This window comes from Pituophis catenifer, unplaced genomic scaffold (assembly GCF_029215685.1).
Source record: "Pituophis catenifer annectens isolate HBS135680 unplaced genomic scaffold, rPitCat1.0.hap2 SCAF_17, whole genome shotgun sequence".
NCBI lineage: Eukaryota > Metazoa > Chordata > Lepidosauria > Squamata > Colubridae > Pituophis > Pituophis catenifer.
In genome coordinates this window covers 259,316-283,755 of record NW_027256897.1, presented here as the reverse complement: position 1 = coordinate 283,755, position 24,440 = coordinate 259,316, and the positions used below count along the sequence as shown (strand labels likewise).

At 55.9% G+C, this 24,440-nt stretch overlaps 3 protein-coding genes across 3 annotated transcripts in view; 1 reads left to right on the top strand and 2 right to left on the bottom strand.

Moving 5' to 3' along the window:
• Positions 1-17,280, bottom strand: part of EXD3 (exonuclease 3'-5' domain containing 3) — a 37,237-nt gene extending 19,957 nt beyond the window's left edge. Inside the window, exons 1-19 of the mRNA XM_070955820.1 lie at positions 17,274-17,280; positions 15,706-15,778; positions 13,439-13,497; positions 12,955-13,116; positions 12,378-12,545; positions 10,317-10,370; positions 9,975-10,114; positions 9,368-9,468; positions 8,275-8,348; positions 8,147-8,185; positions 5,403-5,569; positions 4,603-4,741; positions 4,058-4,271; positions 3,256-3,365; positions 2,642-2,840; positions 2,182-2,351; positions 1,794-1,964; positions 1,066-1,119; positions 671-802 (exon numbers count right to left, since the gene is read on the bottom strand). Coding sequence (XP_070811921.1) covers positions 671-802; positions 1,066-1,119; positions 1,794-1,964; positions 2,182-2,351; positions 2,642-2,840; positions 3,256-3,365; positions 4,058-4,271; positions 4,603-4,741; positions 5,403-5,569; positions 8,147-8,185; positions 8,275-8,348; positions 9,368-9,468; positions 9,975-10,114; positions 10,317-10,370; positions 12,378-12,545; positions 12,955-13,116; positions 13,439-13,447 — 2,103 coding nt within the window. The 5' untranslated portion in view covers positions 13,448-13,497; positions 15,706-15,778; positions 17,274-17,280. The remainder of the gene's footprint in view (positions 1-670; positions 803-1,065; positions 1,120-1,793; positions 1,965-2,181; positions 2,352-2,641; positions 2,841-3,255; positions 3,366-4,057; positions 4,272-4,602; positions 4,742-5,402; positions 5,570-8,146; positions 8,186-8,274; positions 8,349-9,367; positions 9,469-9,974; positions 10,115-10,316; positions 10,371-12,377; positions 12,546-12,954; positions 13,117-13,438; positions 13,498-15,705; positions 15,779-17,273) is intronic.
• Positions 17,281-17,834: 554 nt separating this feature from the next.
• On the top strand, positions 17,835-21,565 carry CIMIP2A (ciliary microtubule inner protein 2A). The gene is made up of 7 exons (XM_070955821.1): positions 17,835-17,968; positions 18,372-18,586; positions 19,000-19,364; positions 19,919-20,036; positions 20,579-20,673; positions 20,932-21,049; positions 21,477-21,565. The coding sequence occupies exons 1-7, from the start codon at positions 17,835-17,837 to the stop codon at positions 21,563-21,565; spliced, it is 1,134 nt and encodes a 377-aa protein (XP_070811922.1).
• On the bottom strand, positions 21,558-23,838 carry TUBB4B (tubulin beta 4B class IVb). The gene is made up of 4 exons (XM_070955822.1): positions 23,686-23,838; positions 23,479-23,587; positions 23,239-23,349; positions 21,558-22,764 (listed from the first exon to the last, which is right to left on the bottom strand). Exons 1-4 carry the CDS (start codon positions 23,740-23,742, stop codon positions 21,704-21,706), a joined length of 1,338 nt encoding a protein of 445 aa, XP_070811923.1. The 5' UTR covers positions 23,743-23,838; the 3' UTR covers positions 21,558-21,703.
• Positions 23,839-24,440: the final 602 nt, after the last annotated feature.

Below are 24,440 nucleotides of genomic sequence, written 5' to 3'. Positions count from 1 at the left end.
ACAGCCGTCCCTAGGTAAGGGGAGGAGGTGGCCTCCCCAGCCCCTCAGCAGCAGAAATGCTCTGGGACCCCTGCAAAGGAAAAGGGCAGAAGGGCCACGATTCCCGCTTTGCTCTCCCTGGCGGACAGACACAATGAAGACATGCAGCCATTTGCGCTGTACGGGAGAACCGAGCCTGAGGCCCATTCACAGCCATGCTGAATGACTGGCACCGAGGCATCAGAGACCCCTCCCTGCCCTGTGCTGCCCGTTAACATTCTGCTCCCCTCCAAGCCACGAGGAGGAAATTGAGGAAACAGATTTTCGCCACGGGCCGAACAAGTCCAAGAAAGGTGCTCCTGGAACCCCCTCCTTGCCAGAAAGAGGAAAGGGCTTTGCAAGCAAAAAGGGGCTCTCCCCGCAGCTTCTCCCTAAGTCATCATTCCTTTTCTGTGGGGCTGAACTGCCCTCCTCCCAGCAGACCCAAAAGGAACTTCCCGAAGGAGTGCTTCGCCTTCTTCAGACAGCCACCTGCACGCAGAGGAGACGGGCTCTTGCCCATCTGCTAACTGCTCAGTCCCCCCCCCCCCCATGCCCCCAGTCCCACAAGGACAAGGAGGAGACCAAAAAAAGCCGGAAGAAGCCAAAAGACCTGGAAAGGGCCTGCCAGAGGAGGCTCGGGCCATCTTACCTGGCAGCGGCTGAAAACATCAGCCAAGGCCACCCGGACGTTGAAATGCTTCAGGACCTGCAGGGTTTGGTCCCTGGCCTTCTCTGAGCAGCTCACCGAGAAACACCGACCTTCGCCCACTTGGGACCGCAGCTGGGCAAAAGCAAGAGAGGGCCTGGTTGGGAAAAGGTGGTGGGGCCTGGAGACCACACTGCGACTGAGAAGAGCTGGTGGAGGAGAGGAATCGCAGGGCAGCCGGGAAGCTCCTGGCTGAAATCCCAGCCTGGCCACGAAAGGGGAAGGGACAACCACCAGCTGCCACAGGAGAGAAAAGTCTACGGTGGCCAAGGGGAGTTACTGGGGGACGGAGGAGCTCAGGAACCCCCCTCTCTCCTCCCACCTCTCTAGGCACTCACCGAATGAAATGGAAGGCCGGAGGTTAAAATCACTCGATTCTCTTCCCTGGCAATCTGGAAAGGAATCAATAAAAGACAGACTTACTTTGGGAGCCCTTCACTTCTGGGGCAGCAGTGGGAAACCTACTGCTCTCTGCCCTTCATCTACGTGGGACCCCAAACACGGCAACTCGCCACCCCGCTGCTGGGCCCTCCACCTGCAAAGTCCCAGAGTCACGCAAAGCCATTGGAGTCGGGGACATAAGCCGGAGGGTGGGCTGGCGGCTGCTTGCAGAGAGCTTCCTGGTCCACCTGCCAGAGCTCATCGGCCCCCATTGAGCCAAGGAAAAGAGCTGGGGAGATGGGGCGGGGGGGGGGGGAGAAAGGATAAGAAGTGCTCGTCGGTATCTTTGATTGGCCAAGCATGGCTCAAAGCCACTGGCCGTGTGGAGCACTAGGAAGGCCAATTGCCTTGTCTCCATGGAAACAGGACATCCTTCCAGGGAAGGCAGAGGAGGGCGTGGCATGAGTGAGGGGGCCAGGGTTGAACCAAGCTCATCTCTGCCTTCAGCCTCTGATCTTCGGAAGGACTGCAAGTTCCCCCCCCCCACCCTTTCCACAGTCGAGGACTTTCCTGCGGGTTGAACCGGAGCCCAGGTTGCTCTGCCAGGCCCAGGGTGGGGCACACACAGCCAGGCTTGGGAGGAGCCCACTCCCACCCGAGAAGACTGGGCCCAACGGCCACCCACCTCAGCAGCCCTCCGGTGCTCATCATCGTTCCCCAGGATCCGGACATCCACCCCGAGGCAGCGCAGGGATCGTCCCAGGCCCTGCAACATGTTGTCGCAGACCACGCGGAAGTCTTGCGCCAGGATGCCAACCGAAGCCCTGGGGGCATCTGCCAGGACGGATGCTGGACTCTGTAGGGGAAAATGGGCCCATCCAGGGTCTAGCCGCATTTCGCTAAAGGGGGAACTTGGTGCTGAACCCCTTTGCCACATAACAACCCCAAAGGGGGAAGAGAGCCCAAAGCATGGCTGGCTGAAGGACGAGCCCAGCATCAGCCCAGAGCAGCCGAAGCTCAGGTGGCGGTTTGCTCAGCAGCGGCCTCCTTTCTCGGGCTTCAATCCCACACACCTCCGTGACCGTGGGGGGGGCTTCCTGCTCCCTCCTCGGTGGCTTCCTTGCTTTTGCCTTGGGGTGGCCGGCTTTCCTCATCATCCCCACCATATCGGAGCTCAGGCCGAAGGCAGCCGGGTCCTTCAACAACTTTGCATGCACCTCCAGCAAGCAATAGGCATCACAGGCTGCAGAAAGGCACCACAGTCAGGGCTGCTATCAAGTCGGGCGTAGCTTTCCATCTTTCTCTATAAACCTACAACAGCCCTGCGAGGTGGGCAGCGTCAGCTTGTGGGGCAGAGAAGCTGAGGCAGAAACAGAGTGCCTGTCTATAACCACGGAGAAAGCTCCCCGGAGGGAAAAGGCTAGACTGCTTCTCCGGGCAAGCTTTTGAGGGTCCCCCCCCCTGCCACTGCACCCCACTAAAGCGCCCTCTTGGTCCGGCCGCTCAGCTCAAAAGGGGGCAAGGGAGCCAGACCTGCGTAAAGGATTTGCGTCTCCCGAAGGGGCCTCTTCTCCCAGTTGGACAGCTGCTCTGTCTTGTTGAGGGGTCTTCCCAGGACCTCCAGCACCAGCAGGCTGAGCCCCTTCTCGGGGAGCTTGCTTCCCCAGGCCTTGTCCTTCGCTGGGCAGGGGTCCAGTGCTGGCTGGCAGCTCTTCTTGGAGCGCTTCGGCAACTGGAGGGAGGGAGGGAGGGAGGGAGGGGAGGGAGGGAGGAAGGAAGGAAGGAAGGAGGAAGGAAGGAAGGAAGGAAGGAAGGAAGGAAGGAAGGAAGGAAGGAAGGAAGGAAGGAAGGAAGGAAGATGAGGCGAGGCAGTGTTCCGGCAGAGTCCTTAACCCTGAATTTGGGCCAAGTCTTGGGGAATGCATTTCCTGGTTTGGAGAGGCTGAAATATGGAGGGGAGGGGGAGGGTTCCCAAAGAAGATCAGGCCAAAGGGGCTGTATAGCATTTGTGAAAAGCCCTGGATTGCCCTGAAGCACCCCAAGGTGGGCACAGAGAGAGCCTGATCCGCTCAATCCTGGTGTGTGTGTGTGTGGGGGGGGGGGGTTCTTTCCCTCCATGGGCCAGAAATTCCACTTCCTCTCCTGACCTTTTGGTGTACCAGCTGGAGGTCCAGAATGCCACAGAGTTGCAGGTCCGCATCTCTGGAAATGTGACAGGTTGCCATGAGGTTACGCAGGTCTCCTGACATCCCGTAGCCTGCAGAGAGACACAAAGCCTGGCTCAGGTCTGCGGCTGCTCCAGAGCCCCAAGGAAAGCCTGGGAAACCACTTTAAATGTACTGTTTTAGACGGCCTTAGTAAGATCACACCTGGAATCCTGCCTCCAGTTTTGGTCACCACATTACAAAAAAGATGTTGAGACTTTGAAAAAAGAGCAAAGAGGAGCAACTAAGGTGATTAAAGGCCTGAAGAGAAGAACATGAAGAATGGTTGCAGGATTTGGGTTTGGCTGGTCTAGAGAAAAAAAGGACTAAGGGGGGGCATGGTAGCAGTCTTCCAGTATTTGAGAGGCTGCCCCAAAGAACGGGGGGGGGGGGGGGGGGGTCAGCCTATTTTCCAAAGCACCAGAAGGCAGGACAAGAAGCAACGGATGGAAACTCAACAAGGAGAGAAGCAACCTGGAATTTAGGAGAAACATCAACCAGTGGAAGAGCTCCGTCCCTGGAGGTTTTCAAGAAGAGGCTGGACAGCCACCTGTCTGAATGGGTTCAGGCTCTCCTGCTTGAGCAGGGGGTTGGACTAGACGACCTTGAAGGTCCCTTCAAGCTCTATTCTGATTGATTGATTGATTGAACCCTCTCAGTCAGAAAGCGGGAGACGCATAATTCTGGTGGAAACAACACCGGCCCCATTAAGGGGCCCACCCGGGAGGGGCCCCATGCCACTTGCCTAGTTTCACCACGGCTGGGTCGGCCAGGAGAGTCTCGAAGAAGCTGCAGACGGCAGCCTGGGCCTCCCGTTCCCCCTGCCGAAGCAGCTGCAACATGTCCAAGAGGAAGACGTGGCCCCAAATCGCCAGCTGAACAACCGAGACCCGCGGCTTCCCTCCAATGGTGCTGAACGAGGGGCGCCACTCCATGTCGATGCCAACGACTTGGCCAGGCTGTGGACGAAGGACAGCGGGTGGGCTATCTCGTGAGCCCTGGGCGCTGCCCCAGAGATGCCGCTGAGGAGGAGGAGCTACAGCCGGACTCCCCTCTGTGGGGCTTGTGGAAGGGAGGGCCACAGGGGCCCCACAGAGCTTTTGAAAAGCGTGAAGGCTCTTCAGCCCTTCCCAGGTTGCGGAGGGGGTCTCCCTGCTTGGGCACTTCAGGAAAGGGCATCCTTGGGCACCAGCCCGGATTAAGTGACTCGGTGAAACTAGGGATACTTCCAGGGGCCGTTTTAAGCAGGGGAAAAGCCCCACAGCCAGAGGAGGGGAGGGGAGTCCTCACCTGGAGCACCTGTTCCTGGCACGCCATCACCTCTTCCCAGGTTGACAAGAAATGGATGTCTGCCCTTGGCACGGGGAGCCGATAGCAGCCCTCCTTCATGCTGTCCCAAGCACTCGGGCTCTGCTCTGAGGCATCGTCCCTGGGAGGGGGGGGGCAGGGGGGAGGCTTCTTTTAAACAAACAGAAGGAAGACATTCCCCACACGCAGAAACCAGTCCCAGTGGCTGAAATTGTGTGCAGCCACAAGCAGCATTAAGAAGCGGCCTAGGAGGCACCTGGGCCTTGCAGGTGGGGGCATCTTCGGTCGAAGGATGCGGTGGAACACAACACCCTCCTTCCAAGAAGCCATTTCTGGAGCTGCCCGCTCTTCTGAAACAAAATTAGCTGCCTTTTTTCCTTGCAAGTCGGCTTCTTGATTAACCTGGGAAGCCTCCCAACTTGGTGCTCCCATCTGAAGGCGGAGGGTTACGCTCCCAGTGCTGCTCACCACCACTTTGCCCCCTTTCCTGAAGGAGGAGCGCCTGGGGATGCCTCAGACCTACTGGGGACTTTCTTGGCTCCCCTCTTGTTCCAAGTCTAGGAGACGCGGAAGCTGAGAGTACCCCACCTGCCCAGAAGGGTCCCTCTTGGAGGGGCTGGAAGCTCCGGCCCAAAGACTGGAGGAACGAGGCAGACTCAAGGATGTCTCTAGCAGACCTTCCCTTGTGATTTCCTAGCCCGGCATCCAGGGAGCCTGTGCCTGATTCTGCCGGCCACAGGGAAGGACACACACACATGCATGCATGCTTCCTGTCTTACTACCTCTCCGGGATGGCCGGCTCTTCCATCCTGGCTGCCAGGCCAGGCGGCAAGCTGTCCCCAAGGAGGCTGTAGTGCTGGGCCCACTGGGCAGCAACCCCCAGGCCAGCGTAACGGACCAGGAGCTGCACCAGCTGCTCCTGCAACCACCGGTTGTCCTGGACGATGCCCTGGAAAGCAGGGAGAGAAGAGAGGGATGCCGGTGGGCCGAGAGGCAGCCCAGTCCCACCTGCCTCGGGCAGTGCAGCCCACGGGGCATTTGGGAGTCAAAGATCCCGGGGAGGCAGACGAGACCAGAGCTGCTCCGGGTCAGGGAAGGCAAAAGCCAAGACCCCCTCCCTGGGCGGCAGGATAGGCATCTTTGGATCTACCCCTAATGGGTGGGCTGTGGACCCCCAACCCAGCCATGGGGGAAAGGGAGGGTCTTTCTCCACCGCTTTTAGACTTCCCTGCCACTCATTTTGCTTTATGCTTTTACGGAAAACTCTGTTTTAGTGTTACTGTTTAGTATTTATTGTTTAAATAAATACTTTCCTTAAGCCCCCACCCCCACCCCCCATCCCCCACCAACCACTCCGGTCTTCTTTGGGAGGAAGAGCTGCCAGGAACATTCGTTGTCTTTCTGTGTGGGATTCCCAAGAAGCAGGCAAGCCTGAAACTGGAGCCCTGCATCGGCCTTTCCCACCGTTCCGGTTTTGTTTTATGGGTTCGGCACCGGAGGCAACACACTGGCTGGGCCGCATTCCTCTCTCCAGCGACAGAAGACAGGTAACGTGTGGGAACCTGGCCTGTTCCCTGCAGAGCCGCTGAGGCAGCAGGGCTGGTGCAACACGGGGAAGAAGAGCCAGCTGGGGGGCAGTGTCCCCTCCTGTCCTGCTCAGGGCACGCCAAGGGGGGCATCAGGCGCTGGCTCCAAGCCAACAAGCCAAGTGGCCTCTGGCACAAGTGATGCGGGGGGGGGGAATCCAGGAGGAGGAGGTGGCTAATGCACAGGAATTACTTGGAGGGCCCAAAAGGTGAAAACAAAAGGCCACCCCCTGCAAGGAGTAAGGAAAGGCCATCCCATGGGGGCCAAAAGAGTGGCTGAGGGTACCTGCAGACCTCCTGGGGCTCCAACTCCCCCCCACCCTGGCAGACACAACAGCTTCGGCCAGGGCTCCTCCGACTGACTGTTTTCCAGTGGGGGGGGAGGGGAAAGCTTTCTCTGTGTAGTGTTACTTCTCCCCTGGCAAAGGGCCTCCTTCCCTTTGGCTCTGCCCCAGTCCCTCTTCCTCTCTGGGGCTGGGGTAGGGTGGGGGCGGAGTCTGCAGCCCCTGGCCACTCTTCACCTGGGCCACTGAGTGATTTATCCCCACTCCAGCAGGAGCGCCACCCCTCAGGTGGCTGGAGGCATCTCAGGAATGAGGCCTGGCAGCTCTCTCGCCCTCCCATTGCACCCAGCAGCAGGAGGCTGCGTCTGCACCCGCCCGCCCGCCCTGGCAGGAAGATGGAGGCGGCAGCAATGGGAAGCTGCCCAGGCAACTCGAATTCAAGGCCCATCCACACTCTCAGCCGGGGGAGTCCTCCACCCCCCAGTTGCGGTCTGCAGTGGGGGCTCTGGACAGCCTGCTTCTATGGCCCATTTGAGCTGAGGAAGGGGATTAACAGAAGCAAGGCGGAAGACCCAGCATAGCTCCCTCTGCTGCTGCTGTTGAGCTGCCTCGGTGGCTGCTGTGCTTTTGGGGATGGGGATGGGTGGGGTGGGGGAAGCAGATGCCTCCCAAGGGCAGCTCCATCCCACTGGAGCTACAAATAAGCTGAAGGCTGAGCTTTGGCATTCTCTAAATCCCGTTTTGCAGTGGGGTGGACGGCTCTTGGGTGACAGCTCCTTAGACCTATCTGAGGCATCTACCTGGCTGCAAGCCAAAGCAGCACACAGGAAGTTTGCAAGGCCCTTAACCAATGGAAGGCTTGTCAGAGGCATTTTCTGCCTCTTTCTAATCTCTCTCAATGCCCTTCTGTAAAATCCGCCAGCGCTCTTCTGTTGTGGACCCGGGATGCTTCAGAGGGCAGACAGAATGTGCTCAGACACTCACCGCCCTGGCAGTGCCACTAGATTCCCCTTAGCCCGTCATTACTATCTTCCAAAGGAAGCAGCATCCTCCCGGTCCTCCCATTCGGTACGGCTGATGCTCTCCAAGGTGACCTTTCTAAGTCTACGCTCACATGGCCGCTTTGGAATAATCACACCATAGGACAATTTCTGAAGAACGCACTTCAGAATGTAACTGAGTCTAACGCAGACGACCCCAACACAAAATGAAAACCCAGAACCAGTGGGATTACTGTGTGCCCAGAGAGGGAAAGATGCCACACTACCTACAAGGGTGGAGGAACGGTTGGGAAGGTTGACAGAACCTGCTGGAATGGGTAACGTCTCCAATTAGAGAAAAAGCATGGCCTACATTTATTGCACACCGGAAGCCTCTGATGGACTTCTCACCTAAAAGTGAAGGTGTGACTTATGGTTCTGAGTCGAAGGCAGTCGTTTCACCTGCTTCGGCACAGGAGACCAGAGACAGAGTCACCCCCTGCAACAAGCCACGGTTGGTTTCAACGGTCCCCATAGAGCAAGACATGCAGCTCTACCTGGCAAACCACAATAACTCCTTGGCACCCAGCCTGAACCCAAACCAAGCCAGCCACCTTACGATCTCATGGACAGCAGCCACAGAGATCTACGTGGCTGGGAGCAAAATCACACTGACCTGGATGTGATCTGCCCAGTTTTCTTGCGTCATGGATTTCTGTAAGAGACGTTGCAAAACAATGCCATAAAGACACTGGACTGGAGCCTCCATGGCCTTTTAATACTCTCCTCCTTCCCACCACATACCTCAACAAATCTCTTGTGCAGCAGGTATTTCAAAGTGCCCAGGTGTCGCTGGTTGAGAATATGGGGACAAAGCACTGTGGAGAGGGGGGAGGGGAGAAAGGATGGGTCAGTGTAAGCAGAGAAAGGGACCAAGCAGGGCTCACTCTACCACCTGCCCAGGCCCTTCACCCCTGCCTTGTGCCGAACTCTTTTAAGGCTCAGAAACGGAGGATGCAGGGTGCTTAGTCCCAACAGATTCAGAGGGACCAACACCTGGAAGGCTCTGCTATTCAACTCCCCCTTGGAATACATAAGTGTGTGCCTGTGTGTGTGATTCCAAGCAACAAAGGAGGAGGGAGCGCGTTATTTTCCCCAGAGAGATGCAGGAGAGTCCCACGTTCTAGGGCAGCTCTCGCCTGCCCTCTGCTGTTGGCAGCAGCTCACCTTGGAGGGCGACCCACAGCCACCCGCAAGGCTGCCCAGGGTTGGCCCTTCAGGCTCCTGTGGTGCTTGCAATCCCCAGGCAGGCTAGCGCACCCTCCGTTCTCAGCAAGCTTTACATGGCTGGAAAGGCCCTGCCAATCACAGGGGGCCAATTCGAACCACCACCGGCCTTGAGTTCACAGCTTATCTTAGCAGTAAGAAGAACCTTGCTTGCTTGAAGTGGGGGAATTTTAGGGAGGGTGAGTGTGGTAAAAGTGCTGAAGCAGGAAGTGGAGCGTGTGTGGTCACACCGGACCTGGCAATCCTGAAAGGCTGAAGCTTTTTTCAGAAGTCAATTTCTAGCCCCCTTTTTAAAAAAAGATATTCTAGAAATTGCATTTGAACGAGGGAGGGAGCACACGGCTGGTGATCTGTCCGGAAAATGAAAAATAACCATTTGTTTCACAGTCCTGAAGGACGTGCAGGGTTGGGCCAGGCATTCTTTCTGGGCAGAAACTGGATTCTCATGTGGAAACTGCTCTCTCTGGTCCCTTCAGACTGTGGGACCCAGTCCTCTCCCCCCTCTCTCCATCAAAAACAACCCTGAGCAACCCCAGACTCCATCCAGCTCCCAACTGTCCCCCAGGATGAGGGCTTCCCCCCACAACCGGGACATGCCGGGCGTGCCCACCTGGGTCCAGGCTGTATCTGTCCAGCATCCGGAAGGCCATTTTATGCATCGCCCTGCAGTTGATCTTTTCTGCCCACTTGCCAGGCAGGGCCTGATACTGTCTGAAAGGGACCCAAGCAGGTGGAGGGAGTCAGTCCAGCCAGCAAGATCCCTAGGCCTCCTGCCAGCTGCCCCTGATCCTGGGCAGAATTCCTTCCAGCCACTTAACCAAGGATACCCCCCTGTGCATACAGGCCCCACCCCTGCCCCGTGTGCTCTGATTCATCAGGAGCCCAGAACACACATTCGGGGACTCTTTTGAAACTGAATTCACACGGAAGCAAAGGTCTGAAGCCCGTTTGTGTGGGGGCCTTTTTGGCGTTCAGCAGATGGGACTCTGGTGCTCAAGGGAGGCTCCCCTTCCTCACATTAATTATAAGCAATAGTAAAGTAAGAACAAAAGCAACAAGGAGGAAGAAATAACATTTACTCATTCTGCAGAGCAAATTTCAGGAAAGTTAGCAGCTATTTCCCTTTTGCTGCCAGAGCTCAGCTGACTGAGGAGAGGGAATGCTGCTCCCCCAGGAAAGGAAGTCCTCCCCAGGCAGCCTCCCAGCAGCCCCCTCACCTTGCCAGGTCTTTGACCTGGAAGCCTGGAACGGACCATGAGTCCAGGAGCCGCAAGAGGCTCTGCTGCAGCTCAGGGCTACCTTCCACGTAAGCTTCAACGAGTTCCGTTTTGTCCTGAAGCAGCAACGGAACGCACATCTAGGGCACAGAAGGGGGATGGCGCATTGGCACGCCGCACTCTCGTTAGTCTAAAAGGCTGCAGGAAGGAACCCCAGAAGAGCTACCCAATCAGGCTAAACAACCCTGAATGCTCTCTGTCCCTGCAGATGGACAGCTAGTATTTCAGGGAGAAGCAGGAAGATGTTGCAAGGACATCATCTGCATTTTGCACGGAATTTACCTTCTCAAATTCCAGGTCTGGTTGGAGTTTCAGTTTTATACTTAAAGTGGCAGCCTATGAAACAAGGAAAGGTGGGAGGATAAAGGGTTCATAAAGCAGTGCCAAGAGTCAGCAGAAAGGGTTTGTGGACGTACACGCACGCACACACACACAGGCTGGCCTGCTGGCATTTTTCAAGGCAGCTCTTTAGAGATTGCCAAAACGTTCTCTCTGGGCCCCTTCAAGCACAGCAAGAGGGCATCCGACCCCCCTCTCAGCACACACACATTTCAGAAGGGACACATCTCCCTCCCTGGGTAACTCTTTGGCCCCAAAGAGTTACCCAGCGTCCTCAAGTACCAGTGACTCACCCCGCTGGAACTGTCCAGTTGGGCAATGAAACATCTGCAAGCAAACAGCCAAACGCAGAGGGCATGAAGAACTCCACCAATGTTATTCACCTCTGGCAGGGCTATTCATGTGAGTGCCTGGTCCAGAAGCCTCACCTGACCCACCCCCTTTACAAACAAAGCTTCCCCCACCCCCACCCCCCGCTGAGACCCCCGGCCTGCAGGGGCGCCCAGCAAGCGCTTGGGAGCGCAGAATTCTCTGGCCATTCATTCAGAAGTGCACAAAGTGACTTTAAACACACAGGGGATTTAAATGCAGAGCCTCCAACACGAACCTAACTTTGCCCCCCTCTGAAAAGCTGAAAACATCCAGAGGGGTAGGGGTGGGGGTGGGGGAGAGGAAGGGAGGGCCAAAGCCATTCCCAGGCTTCTATTTTGATCAGCTTTGGAAATGAGAGTGAGAGGGGAGAGAGGAGGCTGGCAAGAAAAAAAAACTGAGCAGACCCAACTGTGCCTCCATGCCGTTCCCTTGCTGTTATTTTTATATACCCTTGGGACTGGTTGTTCTCTGGAATGGAATCCAATGGGAACCAGTGAGGGCAGCCGTGAGTTTGGCCGGTAAGGAGTGCGGGGATGCTGGACGGTTGCAAATGCCTGACTAGCCACTTTCCTCTGTGACCAGGGAGAGGCCCACCTGGGAAGTCCCCAGCAGCCCCCAAGACCGCCGTCCTTCCCTTCTTTCTCAGCCGGGCTATCTGAGGGTAAATTATCTCTCAAAACGGAGCCTCTGCCTGGCGGTCCCTTCCTTCCTTCTTCCTCTCTGGGGATCGAGTTATTCTGAATTCAATCCCCCCCCCACTCTTTCTTTCACAAATGAGAGCACGCACACACGCAACCTCCAATCATTTGCCCTCCTCTCATAGGGCTGCAGGGAAAAGAACATTTCCTGAAGATCTGACTCCAAATTACTTAGCAGAGCCATGCCGAATAGTCTGACTGAGGGAAGCATTTGCCCCTTGTAATCCAAAAGGAAGAGGCTTTTGCCAGGCCGGGATGCAGCCTGGGCCGTCTCTGTAGCCAGGAGGGAGGCCTCCAGCTGAACGGAGCAGAGCAGCCCTTTGAAGAAAAATTGCTCCACTCCAGGCAGCCCAGAGAAAGATGCCTCCTTCCCCCCAATCTCCAGGCACAAGCCGACCCCACTTTTTAGAGGCCCAGATATCATCATCTTTTTTTTACCTTTAGGAGTTGTTTAAAAAACATAAATAAAACAACTGAATGGACAATGGAGGGCCTTCATACCGCCCCGAAGCAGCCGCCATCCCTCCAACATGAAATATCGTGGCATGTTAAGCTGTGGGGCCCCGCCAGTCAAAGGAGCCTTCCATGTCCTTTGAGACATCATGGGGGCACCAAATTATGGCTGCTGGTGGGAGAACGGCTTTCGTTCCCAAGAAGGCCCTCCTTTGTCCAGGGGGGCGGGGGTGCCAGCAAGGACGGTTCAGGCAGGCGCAGACACAGAGGCCCTCGGAACGGCTGGCAGGGGGGTAACTCAGAGGGAGGCAGAGTCCAGGCAGGCCCACAGGATTCCCACTTGGTTTCCCAAAGGAGCCTGGCAAGAGGGAAGAGAGCCCGGGCCCTCCTGCGCCTGCCGCCACCTGCTCCCAGGCCCCTTCCTTGCAGTCCCAGAGGGAGAGCAACGCTGCCTCCCAGTGGTCAAGCGAGGGCACCTCACCTCTTTGAACTTCCCCTGCTGGCAGAGCTGGCGGATGAAGCCCAGCAAATGGTGGCGGTCTGCAGTGTGGAGCTGATAGATGCTGATCAGGGGCTGCAGCAGGCTGACATTGCAGCGGGCGAGCAAGGGAAAGAGACGGGCCTGCAGCTTCTCCAGCTTTAAGCCAGACTAAGGACACCAGAGAGAGAGGGAGGGAGGGAGAGGGGGAGGGGGAGAGGAAGAGAGAGAGAGAGAGAGAGAGAGAGAGAGGGAGAGAGGGAGAGAGGGAGAGAGGCAGGCTGTGAATCCTAGACCCAAAGCAACGCAGGCTGAAATTGGGGAAACCGAGAAATGGGGGACCCCTCTTCCCTCTCCAAGTCTGTAGGAAATGCCAAACTTTGAGAGAAGTGGCAACCAACATCATCTGGTCACAAGGGGAGCCTGCAGAAGCCCCAGCAGGAGCCCGGAGACCCCTCTGGAAGAGAAGCCGCTCCACTGCCATCCGTTCGAGAGGCGAATGGGCAAGGCCTCTGCGTCTCTCCAGGGTACCCCAAGGCTCTGAGGCCTATGCCCGAGCTGAGTCCGGCGGTCTCCTTACCGGCTGATCACTGGCACGGCTCTTTATCCAGCCTTGCAGTTCACGGACAATGTGGGTCAGCAAGCCCGGCCCTCTCCAGTCTGCACAGCAATCCAGCACGTCCAGGAGCCAGGCCAACGGGTCGTGCAGGCCGGCAAAGCCCAGACGCATTTCTTCCCGGAGCTAGGGAAACCCAGAAGGCTCTCTACTGACCCTGCTTTGCCAGCCCACGGGCCACAAATCCCACGTGGGACACTCGGCTTTCAAGAGGGCCAACCTCCCAGCGAGGGAGAAAGGGAGCCAGCCCAAGGTGACCTGCAGAATCCCCTCGTGGTGGGAGCGGAACACCTGTGCTGTTAACCAAGCAGCCCCCCACTGGTCCCCAGGGGGCCTGAGCAAGAGGAAGAGGCCACACAGCTTCCTCTTCAGAAAGAGGAGAGGGTGGATTTCCCCATGCACTGCAGCAAATTTGGCCACTTCTTGTAAGCAGCTTTATCAAACTCACCTTTTCCATGTCCCTCCATGCCCAGAGAGCGTGAAGTTTCTGGAGCAAGGGGTCTTGCTCTGGAGAGAAAACCCAGAAAAGGAGAGAAATGAAATGTAAAGTGGCTCCTTCCATCCGCGGGGCCCAGGGCTCTCGCCAAACACACATATGCACACACTTCTTGGGTGGAGCTTATGGCTGGGCCAAGGAGAGCCCTCCTGCCCTGCTGAGGGCATCAGTGTCTCCTGAACAAAACCCGAAAACGTCTTTGCCTTTCCATCGCTCATCTAAATGGCTAACATGATTACAGAAATAAAGACCGAAGGGCCAAACCTTTGCCCATCCAGAACATTGTCGCCTGGGGGGAGGGCTTGTTGCAATGATCTCCCCTGGCCAGCCGCTCCACCCAGGAAGGCCCCCTGGGAACTCAGGGCCAACAAGATCATCTGCTTCCTGGCCAGGCTGGGCCCTCTGACCTTCCTCCCTTCGAGGAAGTGCTATTCCGCAGAGACCCACAACTGCCTCTCCCTCCCTTGGCGTCCCATTTTCCCTACATGGTGGAGCAGGAAATGCAGGCTCCAGTGCCTTGGCTGGAAAGACACCTTAGAGCAGGGCTGTCAAACTCGCGGCCCACGGGCCAGATGCGTCACACGCTGGCCACACCTACTCCCGGTTTAGCGAAGGGTGGAAAAGTCATGATACGTCTCACGTGATGATGCGAGTTTGACATATTGAGATGGCAGCCCTGAAACTACCAGTTCTCCTGAAAACAGCCCTCTGGACAGGAGCAGGAGAGCCCTCCCTCCCATCCTGCAGTCCCCCAGAAGTGGGAGAGGGCTGGAAGGCTGACTCTCCCGGGACAGGGCTGGGAAGGTGCCAGGTCTGGTCCCCAGAATTTGGGATGGGACAGCTGAGGCTTCCAGCCTTTGAGGCCTGGGAGATGCTAGGCAAGCGGTCCTTTGCAGGCAGCCGCAGCTCAGTCTGAGCCAGGACGTCCTCCTCCCCCACAGACAAAATGGAGAGGGAGGGGGGTAGCACCTCACCCTGCAGGTGTGGTTGTCTCTGCTTCTCAAAATTGGACATCAAAGAAAGAGGGTTTAAAGGACAGTGTGAAAGGAGTCCCCTAGTGTGTGTGTATAGGGGGGCGGGGGACTTGATAGCTCAGCACAGGGGGAGGGGCACCCAGAGATCTGAACAATATGACTCCGGTAGAGAGCGACTCTTGCCTGCTGGAGCCTCTGCCTGCAAAGAAGAAGAGGGAGCTGGGCCTTCAGCTTGGCAGGCTGACAGCCTGGGGCTCCAGGCCTTTAATTTGAGGAAGCAGCTCCCCCCTCCCTACAAATTCAGTGTTTGTCTTGGAAACAGCTGAACAGGGGCTGCCTGTTGCAGGAAGGACAGACAGAGGGAGGGTGACAGGCAGAGGCGACCCCTAGACCGATCAGATGTGGGGAGGGCTGGAGCATAGCAGAGAATCCAAGAAGGCAGCCAAAGTTTCCTTGGAGTGCTTACATCTGGTGGAAGTATGCAGTCTTCTCAGACCGTGGCTGGGCTAGAATTTTCTGGGAAGTTTTGGAAATATTCACAGGCTCCCTCACCAAGGGCTTTCCAACCTTAAAAACGTTTTTCTACTGAACTTGGCTTCTCCAAGCAATTTTTCCTGTACTGTACACCCCCTCCCGCGGACATCTCTATCCTACCCACCACACATTCTATAGGACTAATTTCCTTTAGGACACAAACTAGCTATTACCCAAAGAGAATTTAGATCATATTTCTCCCTGGTCCCCAAAGGTCTCCCTGCTAAAGCTTGTTTTATGCAAAACGTAGATGGGGGGATCTGGTAGCCCACCCTCCACTCCCTCTGGAATGAGGGAGCCAGAAAAAAGGGCCTTGGGTGTTGCTGTGGACTCTCCCTTCTCCTTTTTCCCAAAGCCAAAAAGAATTAGAAAAGCTTTCTAAACATGCAGGAGGGAAGGGATGCACAAAAGCACACAGATCCAAGAAAGTGGGGAAGGGGTTTTGCACCAACAGTCCCAAGAAACCTCTGGGCCCAACTTGCAGGGAAGTAAAACCCTTCCATGGTTTTAGAAGGACTCATTTAAAGGAGGAGACCCACAGTCCTGAAATACCTACCTCTCTACAACTACCTGGTAGTCTTGTGGCCAACCTCACATTTCAAAAACTACCTATTGGCTGGTATCTAAAAACAGGGACCCCCAGAGGGTGAAGGACTCCACACAAGGAGCCAGGAAAAGGAGGAGGAAGAGCCATCAGAAGCTGGGCCTCACCACTGGAGCTGTGACTTGGGCAATCTTCCACCAGGGTGTCTTCTGGGGGATGGAAGACAGCTGCCCCCACGTCCTGGAAGCAGGAGAGAATTTGATTACTCGCAATAAGTGGATGATAGACACCAAATGTCACTTCTGCTATCCCTGACCCTCGGGACTGGGATAGCCTCATCACAAGAAAATGATTCAATCTGAAGGGAGGAGGAGGTCGTTGGGGAAGCTACTGCCAAAAGCCAGGAAGAAAAGCTGCTGAGGAAACATGGAGGGCAACCTTTCTTTGGTCCCTTTCCGGGTTGCCTAACTGCGCCTTCCTGGCTGCTGCTGAGACGCTGATTAAACCAAGGCCCCCTTACAAAAGAAAGGTGGGATGCAAGCCCAACTCAAGGAACATGTTCCCCGCACGAAGCTCAGGAAGTCAAAGGCATATGTAGAAGCCAACTTCTCTGGGCTGGCATTTCACTGGCATCAGGATTCGCCAGGCATGGCCTCTCCAGTGAGCTAAAGGCTGAAGAAATGCACAGGGAGACAGCATTTATTCTTGAGAATAAAAACAGCTGCACAGGGAAAGAGAGCCAGATGTTTTTCTGGACAATTGCTGAGTGTGCTGCTTTTTTTGTTTTGTTTTTCACTTTGAGAGTTTAATTTAAAAGATTTTTTTAAAAAACCTTCCAGAACATAAAAAAATTAAGAAGCGCTGCTGTCTAGCTGAAAAATTAGGGGCTGCTGGATGCGCTGCCAACAGAGGATTTCCAGGATGTAGATTTTTTTCCCCCTAAAGTCCTGTGGAGCACAGGCAGTCTCTGTAGCTGACATCTGGGATCCCTTTAACATTTCTTAGGGGCTACAGACTTCATGTGGTTTGTGGGTGTTCAAAAAACACCCACAAACCACATGAAAGTGTCCAGTAAAGTCAAAAACCCTTGACAATGGAGAGTCAGTCAGCTGCTGTTCCTGGTAGAGAGCTCTTTAAGGATCTTCTTCATTTCCAAAGATCTGATCCTGCAGCTCCATCCAAATTAGAAACCACTGAAAGAAGATCCTGTCCAGCAAACTGATCAACCATGAGACAGGCTCAAAACTCATCCACCTGTAGTGCTCTCTCTCTCTCTCAGGTCCAGTCACACCACTGGACTCTGCACTGAAACCGACCGGACACCAGACTCAGGGGGATCAGTGGCCAAAGCCACTGAGGAGAGCAGCCAACGGTGTGTTTTCCACAGAAAAATACCCACAGCCACTATGGGATCGTCGGCAAGCATCCATGGCTGATGGCAGCTGTGACCCTGGAGGAGAGGCTGACCGGATGCCGTGCCAGCCGGGGCCCTCCTCAAGAGGCAGGCAGCTCCCCGGGCCTTTGGCTTCCTCCAGCCATTCGCCAAAGGCCACCAGGAATGGAGCCAGCCGCTCACTCCAGCTTCGGCCCTTGAAGAGCCCCGGAAGAGCAGCCCGAGGCGGGACGGGGGAGGCGCGGCTGAGGAGAAGAGCCTGCCGGGCCTTGGGTTCCTCCCGGGAGGCGGAGGGGCTCGACGAGGGACCGGTCTCCCTCGGGCGTGGGGGCGAGCACCCACCTGCTCCCCGGAGGCCTCCAGCCTTCAGTCCGGCGGGGCTTTCCTCGCCCGGAGGGAGGAGCTGAGGAGGAGCTGCTGCTGCTGCTGCTGCTGCTGGAGGAGAAGGAAGCGAAGCCCTCCGGTTACCGGAGCCCCGCGCTGGGAAAGCCGGGCGAGAGCCAAGCCTTCCCGGCCTTTGGATGCCGACGTTTCCGCCGGGCCGGGGCAGGCCGCGTCCTCGTCCCTCCCCACCGCCCCCACCGCCCCCACCGCGCGCCCGTTCAGAGTAGCCGAGCGCGACGGGCCCCCGCGGCGCCCCCTCACCGGGCCAGGCGGCCGGAAGTGGCGCTTCGCCTGTGCGCCGCCCAAACGGTCCCCCCGGGCGGAACCTTCGCTCGGCGGGCGGAGGAACAACGTCCCCGCGAGGCAGGGCAGCGTCCGGGTCGGCTGTCCCGTGCTGCCCCCTCGCGGCCGCCCCGGCGGTGGGATGCGAAGCCCCGAGGGGAAAGGCGGCGGCCCCCGCTCGGCCTCGGGCTGGCCAGGGACGAGGCCGCCGTCCCTCCGCCTGGAGGCTGCTTCACAATGGTCGCCCGGGTGACGCGGCCGGGCCCGGCCCTCCGGCCCCTCAAGGCACCCGGCGAGCAGCGGCGCTGGCCCACCATGACAGCAGCCCAGAAGTGCAGCTTCTTCCCTCAGGAGCCCTACTACATCCCTGGGTGAGCCCGCGGCCCTCGGAGGCCTCCGGCCGAAGAAAGGCGATTTAACGCCAGGCTCCCAGCAGAGCTTCCCCGTACAGGGGCAGTCTACCGCTTGGGAAGGCTGTGCCTGCTACCCGCCAGGCCTTCTCCTTCCCCTGTGCCCCTTCCAAAAGCTTTCTGGCTTAAATATTTGGTTGACATTCCCCACCCCCATTGCTCCCAATCCCTTTTCCTTTTCCACCCTTTTTTAGGGAAGGCTCCTTTATTTAAATCTTGTACTGGATTTCCTAAACCAATAAAATTGCCACAGCAGATCTCTAATATTGGTGCCAAGCAACTTTTATTGATGCTAAATTAATGCCATTTTTCTGGCATGCTAACATGTGGATTCATTTCCTTTTACCTGTTTGTGCCTCTCCAGATATGGAGGCTTTTACCCTCAGGTTCGCTACCATGTTGGGCAAAGCTACGGCAGAACCACCTCCAGGATGCTGACCGACCCTGAGGTCCGCAAGAGCCCGTGCTCCGTTCTCACACCTTTGAGGAGACCCAAGTTCACCGAAGACTTCAGCCAGCAGAAACTCCCTGCACCAGACAGGATGGATCAGGGCCAGTCGTACATCCCAGGATACACAGGTGAGCATCCGAAAGCAAGCTGGGAGGGGGGATGAAGCTGTGACCCAAGTGGGCAAGGAGGCTCCTTGTGACTCCTGCTGGCTCTACTGCTCCGACTGGACTAAACAACAATACTGAATCGTGGCACAGTAACACAGTCAGAACTATACGGCTGGCCTAATAGAAATTCACAGAAAAAATTTATCCTACCATCGAAGATCCTTTTACCAAAAAACCCAAACAAACCCTGCTCCAGAGTAGCACTCCAGGGGTGGGTGACTTACCCCAGGGTGGCTTTCTGCACATGGGCAGGGCTTCACCCGGACTGCCAGCCCCCCATCCCTACCTGTTTTGCTGGCTTTGTAGGGAGCCCCAGAATGATTGAAAAGATTGAATTTAGGATGTTGGTTTTCTCCCTTTATTTCCCTCTCTAGGATTTGTACCCTACAGCGGTTGCTTTCCTATTCCAGGCCAAGACTTCCAGCTCCCTTTGCCAAGGGTTCTTCTTCCCCTGCCTGACCCTCCTCGATGGACCCATCCAGCACCACCGGCAGCTCAGAGAAAAGTCATCCCCTGTCATCCCGGCATCCGGCTGGCCTGTGGGCCCGGGTGGAGGCAGTTTGCAGCTACAGCCAGTTCACAGCTGGTCTCCCCGAAAGGGGAGCAAAGGTTTCTCTGCCACCCGGACATTGCGCTGGTGTGTGGTCAGGAGGAGCGCCGAGGACCTTGCAAGACTGGCATGTCCTTGGTGTGTGGACAGGGCTGGAGGGGGCCTCCTTGCCGGCCAGGAACTGATCAGGTAGGTGCTCAAAAACAGGCCCTAAGATAGAGGCCAGCTGTAATGAGCAGACCACAGAACAGAGGCACCTAAATCCTGGGGCAATTCCCATCTGTGACTAAGGCGCAAATAGCAGTCAAGATCTTTGTCCAATTTGTTGCTCCTAATGGGTGCAACAGCTTCTGTAAATATTGGATTGGGACTGTTAGGTCTAGCCCATTACCCCTGAAGTCCAGAGGGAGCCATAATTTCCTTATGAATTTGCCTAGAACATCAGACCAGCAAGAGCCCTTCTGACAATATTCATTTGCACCTATGGGAAGGAGTATGGGGTGGTTGTTTTTTTGCACTTTAGTCCAAGAAACTTTACTACTTGGAGCTCAAGAAAGATGATTTACTGGCCCAGTCCCTCAACTGGCTTTGTGCCTAACCGGGACTAAAACTCATTTCCCAATGTTTAGCCTGAAGCCTCAACAGCTACAGCAACTGGCTTCCATTGCTTTGAAAAGTAGTTGTTTTTCCTGCAGAAAGTCAGACACAACTGGGGTTTTTTTTGTTCTTCCTTTGGCTCTCAGCCAACCAGGACCGAAGGAGTGCCTTTGCCACTGGTAACAGAAACAGTGGATGTGAGGCGGTTTGACCGGACCCCCAAGCTGGATCTGCCCAACCTCATTCAGCGAAAAGCTATCTCAGGTAAACTATTGGCAATGGTGAGATAAGAGTGTCAAGTCTTCCTCTCCTCACACAGGGTGTTCCCTGCTGTAGGCCCTGCTTCTTTAATCAGGATTATAAAAATGGGATCAGGAAAAGCACATTGAAACACTTTCCTTTCTGAAAAAAAAAACATTGAGCAATGAGTTTTTGAACTAACAGCATAGCATGCCCCTCCCTGCCCCAAATGCCTCAGCCAGTGCCCCCCACCCCCTTCAGCAGCTTGCTCCGGCATGCCAATTTGGGCTGGGAAGTGTTGGATAGAACACCTGCGCCTGCCTGATGCCCTCCAGGCATGCCAAGGTGGTGGCCAGTTCTAAGAGCTGAAGCATAATTTGGGGAAGAACAAAGAGCTATTGTGTGCCCAAGGTTACCTTCAGCCCCTTCTGGATTCTCACTAGCCAAGATTGGTTTTAAAAAAGCCACAGCCCCACACCCACCCTTGTTCTGGGCCTAGAAGGCATAAAAAGGTTTGTAGCCTCAGCTACTTTTGGTCCTGAGCAGCTCCCTGGAACCTTTCACAGGATATGCTGGATTTATCCCATGCTTCACCTGGATTATGGGAGTCAACTACCTGAATGGAGTGAAAGATGCCATGAACAATTTTGATAGAAACCAGGTAATACTGGGACAGGGAGCAGGGGGGCTGGGTCCATCATTCCCTAAAACAGTTCATATAGCTGAGCATCAATGCTGTCTGGAGACAAACTGGTCTCCAGAAATAATTTCTTATCTAGGTAGACTCCTGGACCAGGGGTCCAGCGTGACAGCCCTTGCATCTTGCAACGCTAAATCTGTGCAGCAAAGCCGGGTGGGTTGGGGTGGGTGCTATACCATCAAATTTAGCCCATCTCAACACTTGATTGTCCTTCCTCAGGAAAGGCTGAGAAACCCCATGTATAGTTTTGGACAGCGCCTGCCCCACACTTACTGGCCCAACACAAAGATCTACAACAGCAAAGGTCTGGTTCCATTCTACACCGGGTTTGTGCCAAGTAAGTGGGACCTGTCAAGTTAAGAATTTTTCCCCATTAGCTCCTCAGGGCAGGTGGATGTTTATGTTGAACATAAAGCATTTGCTCCCAGGGCCTCTGGCTACACAGAACTGAACACCTGAGATCAGTTAGTAGCTGCAATTTGGCTCAGGCTGACAGCTGCCTAGTCCTGGTTATGACGAATCAGAGCACCGGCAATGCTTTTTGCCCATCTTCTGGCCAGCAAGATCTTTGATAACCTTTCCAAAGACAGTTCCTGTGACTGCTTCTGCCTGCTGAAGTTTTACTTGCAGAGAAAGAACAATGAAGTCTTTACACCCATTCCCTCTTTTAGCATACCACTCAATCCTACTGTGTTGCCACATGTCAGAAAGAACCAGTTGGAGCATGCAGAGCTGCTGACTTGGGGTTTTTCTTCCCCCCACAGCTATCCGTGAAAATTATGCCCTAACTTTTGGCAACAGCACTCGGAAAGCTTATTACGATGAAGTACTGCGGAGACAACATACAGGATGAAAATGTTTTTAATGTCCGTACAGCATCAGACAGGTGACATAAAGACGACACAGCACACATAAACAGAGGTCTTGAACAAATAAAGTTTGTGACACCTTTGAACAGAACAAACAGGTGTGACCCCAACCCACCTCGGGTCTAAGCTGCTTCTTCCTCTGCTTCCTCTTCAAACTCACCCTCTTCCTCGGCTGTTGCATCCTGGTACTGCTGGTATTCTGAGACCAGGTCGTTCATGTTGCTCTCGGCCTCAGTGAACTCCATCTCATCCATGCCCTCCCCAGTGTACCAATGCAGGAAAGCCTTGCGGCGGAACATAGCTGTGAACTGCTCCGAGATGCGCTTGAAAAGTTCCTGTATGGCAGTGCTGTTGCCGATGAAGGTGGCTGACATCTTAAGGCCACGAGGAGGGATGTCACAGACGGCGGTCTTCACGTTATTGGGGATCCACTCTACAAAGTAGCTGCTATTCTTGTTCTGGACATTCAACATCTGCTCATCTACTTCCTTCATCGACATGCGCCCACGGAAAACTGCCGCAACCGTGAGGTAACGCCCATGGCGGGGGTCGCAGGCCGCCATCATGTTCTTGGCATCAAACATCTGCTGGGTAAGCTCAGGCACCGTCAGGGCACGGTACTGCTGGCTCCCCCGACTGGTCAGCGGAGCAAAGCCAGGCATAAAAAAATGTAGCCGAGGAAAGGGGACCATGTTGACTGCCAGCTTGCGCAGGTCAGCATTAAGCTGGCCTGGGAACCGCAGACAAGTGGTCACTCCGCTCATTGTGGCTGACACCAGGTGATTGAGATCGCCATAGGTAGGAGTGGTCAGCTTCAGGGTCCGGAAACAAATATCATACAGGGCCTCATTATCAATACAATAGGTCTCATCTGTGTTCTCCACCAGCTGGTGGACCGAGAGAGTGGCATTGTAGGGCTCAACCACAGTGTCTGACACTTTGGGGGAGGGGACTACGCTAAAAGTGTTCATAATCCTGTCCGGGTACTCTTCACGGATCTTGCTGATCAGGAGCGTCCCCATGCCAGAACCGGTGCCACCCCCCAGGGAATGTGTGAGTTGGAAACCCTGGAGACAGTCACAGCTTTCAGCTTCTTTCCTTACAACATCGAGCACAGAGTCAACAAGCTCAGCCCCCTCTGTGTAATGGCCCTTGGCCCAGTTGTTGCCTGCTCCACTCTGACCTGCAAGGGAGGGGGAAGCGAGTGGGAGAATGAACACCCATTAGATGAGCCCCTAACGTGCTTCAGTCAGAATTGTGCACAAAATCCGTCATTAAGCAGCAGCTACCGGCCCACTTGGATGCCAGGGTTTCAGACCCCACCTTTGCCAAAGGGTCTGGGCGTCATCCAGTGACATGGCACCTCTGTATATGGATGCTCCTGCACTGCTTGAGCAGCTCTTTGCACAAGCCTGCCCTGCCTGTCTGGAATGCTCCTGAAATGAGGCTCCCTGCAAACCAGCCTCCGCAGGGCCTTTTTCCCCAGTCCTCCCTCCCGGGAAAGGCAGCAATTCCGCTCGAACATCCCCTCCCCTCCCCAAAACACACTTAGATCGCCTAAGTAAGCGACCCCTGGATTCCCTAACCTCAAGCCTCCAATCCTAATGAGCGAAGGATGAAATGCGCTGCCCCCCCCCCCCAACCGGGCATCACTCACCGAAGACGAAGTTGTCGGGCCGGAAGATCTGCCCGAAGGGGCCCGAGCGCACCGAGTCCATGGTGCCCGGCTCCAGATCCACCAGCACAGCCCGAGGGACGTACTTGCCGCCTGCGAAGGAAAGGCCAGTTCAGCCGCAACACCCGAAGCCCCGCCGGCTCCCCAAGACTACAAGTCCCGTCCCGTCCCGCTGGGCCCCTCGCTCCCGGCACTCGGAGGCACCGCGCCCGCCAGACCCACCGGTGGCCTCGTTGTAATAGACGTTGATGCGTTCGAGCTGGAGGTCGCTGTCGCCGTGGTACGTGCCGGTAGGGTCGATGCCATGCTCGTCCGAGATCACCTCCCAGAACTAAGGGGGGAAAAGCGGGGAGAGCTATGAGAAGGCCTCGCAGGCGGCCTCCCGAGCCCCACCCGGCCTTCTCCGTCTTCAGGGCCGGCTCGGCTGACCTTGGCGCCGATCTGGTTGCCGCACTGGCCTGCCTGCAAATGCACGATCTCCCTCATGGCGTCGGAACCGACGGGTGGGATCGGCCTCTTCTCTTCGGTCCGGGTAATGAGACGAGCAACGCGGACGGCACGACGAATACTAGCTGCGTCAAGGTAACGGACACCTTTATATACGAGGTGCAAGAAAGGGGGCGGAGCTGCGTGGTCGCGCGCGTCCTCTCAATCTCATTCCACCGTTCCCGTCATCCGCCTTGCCGATGGTGATTGGGCGAAAATGCTCAAGCTGCGCTATTGATTGGGCGTTTGAGATGCCAGTCTTAACCGAAAACCTCCCCGCGCTTGAACGTTTTTTTTAGCGCGAGGACGTTCTCCCTCGAATTTTCTATTAGAACGTTACAACGGTCGTCCGAGACTCCTCCTCCTCCTCGCGTTGGTTCTCCGTGCACCCTATCAACGGGGAAAAAAAAACCCGAAGGAGCCTCTTCTATTGGGTGATTTGAATGACTGATGGAAACCTCTAATTGGCGGCCAAGAGGAGACGCGTCTCCTAGTAACGGTCGCCCGCGCGAATGTAGGCGCGAGAACCTGTTCACTACGGCGACTACGTTAAGAGCGCAAGCTCCCCGCGCGCTGCGTTGTCGGCGTGGCGGTTGCGGTGGACGCCGTAAACAAGCCGCTCCTTAGCAACGGAGCTCCGTTGCTTTAGCAACGCCACTAGGGCAGCTGACAGCATCCTCCACAATGGAGACCCAGGG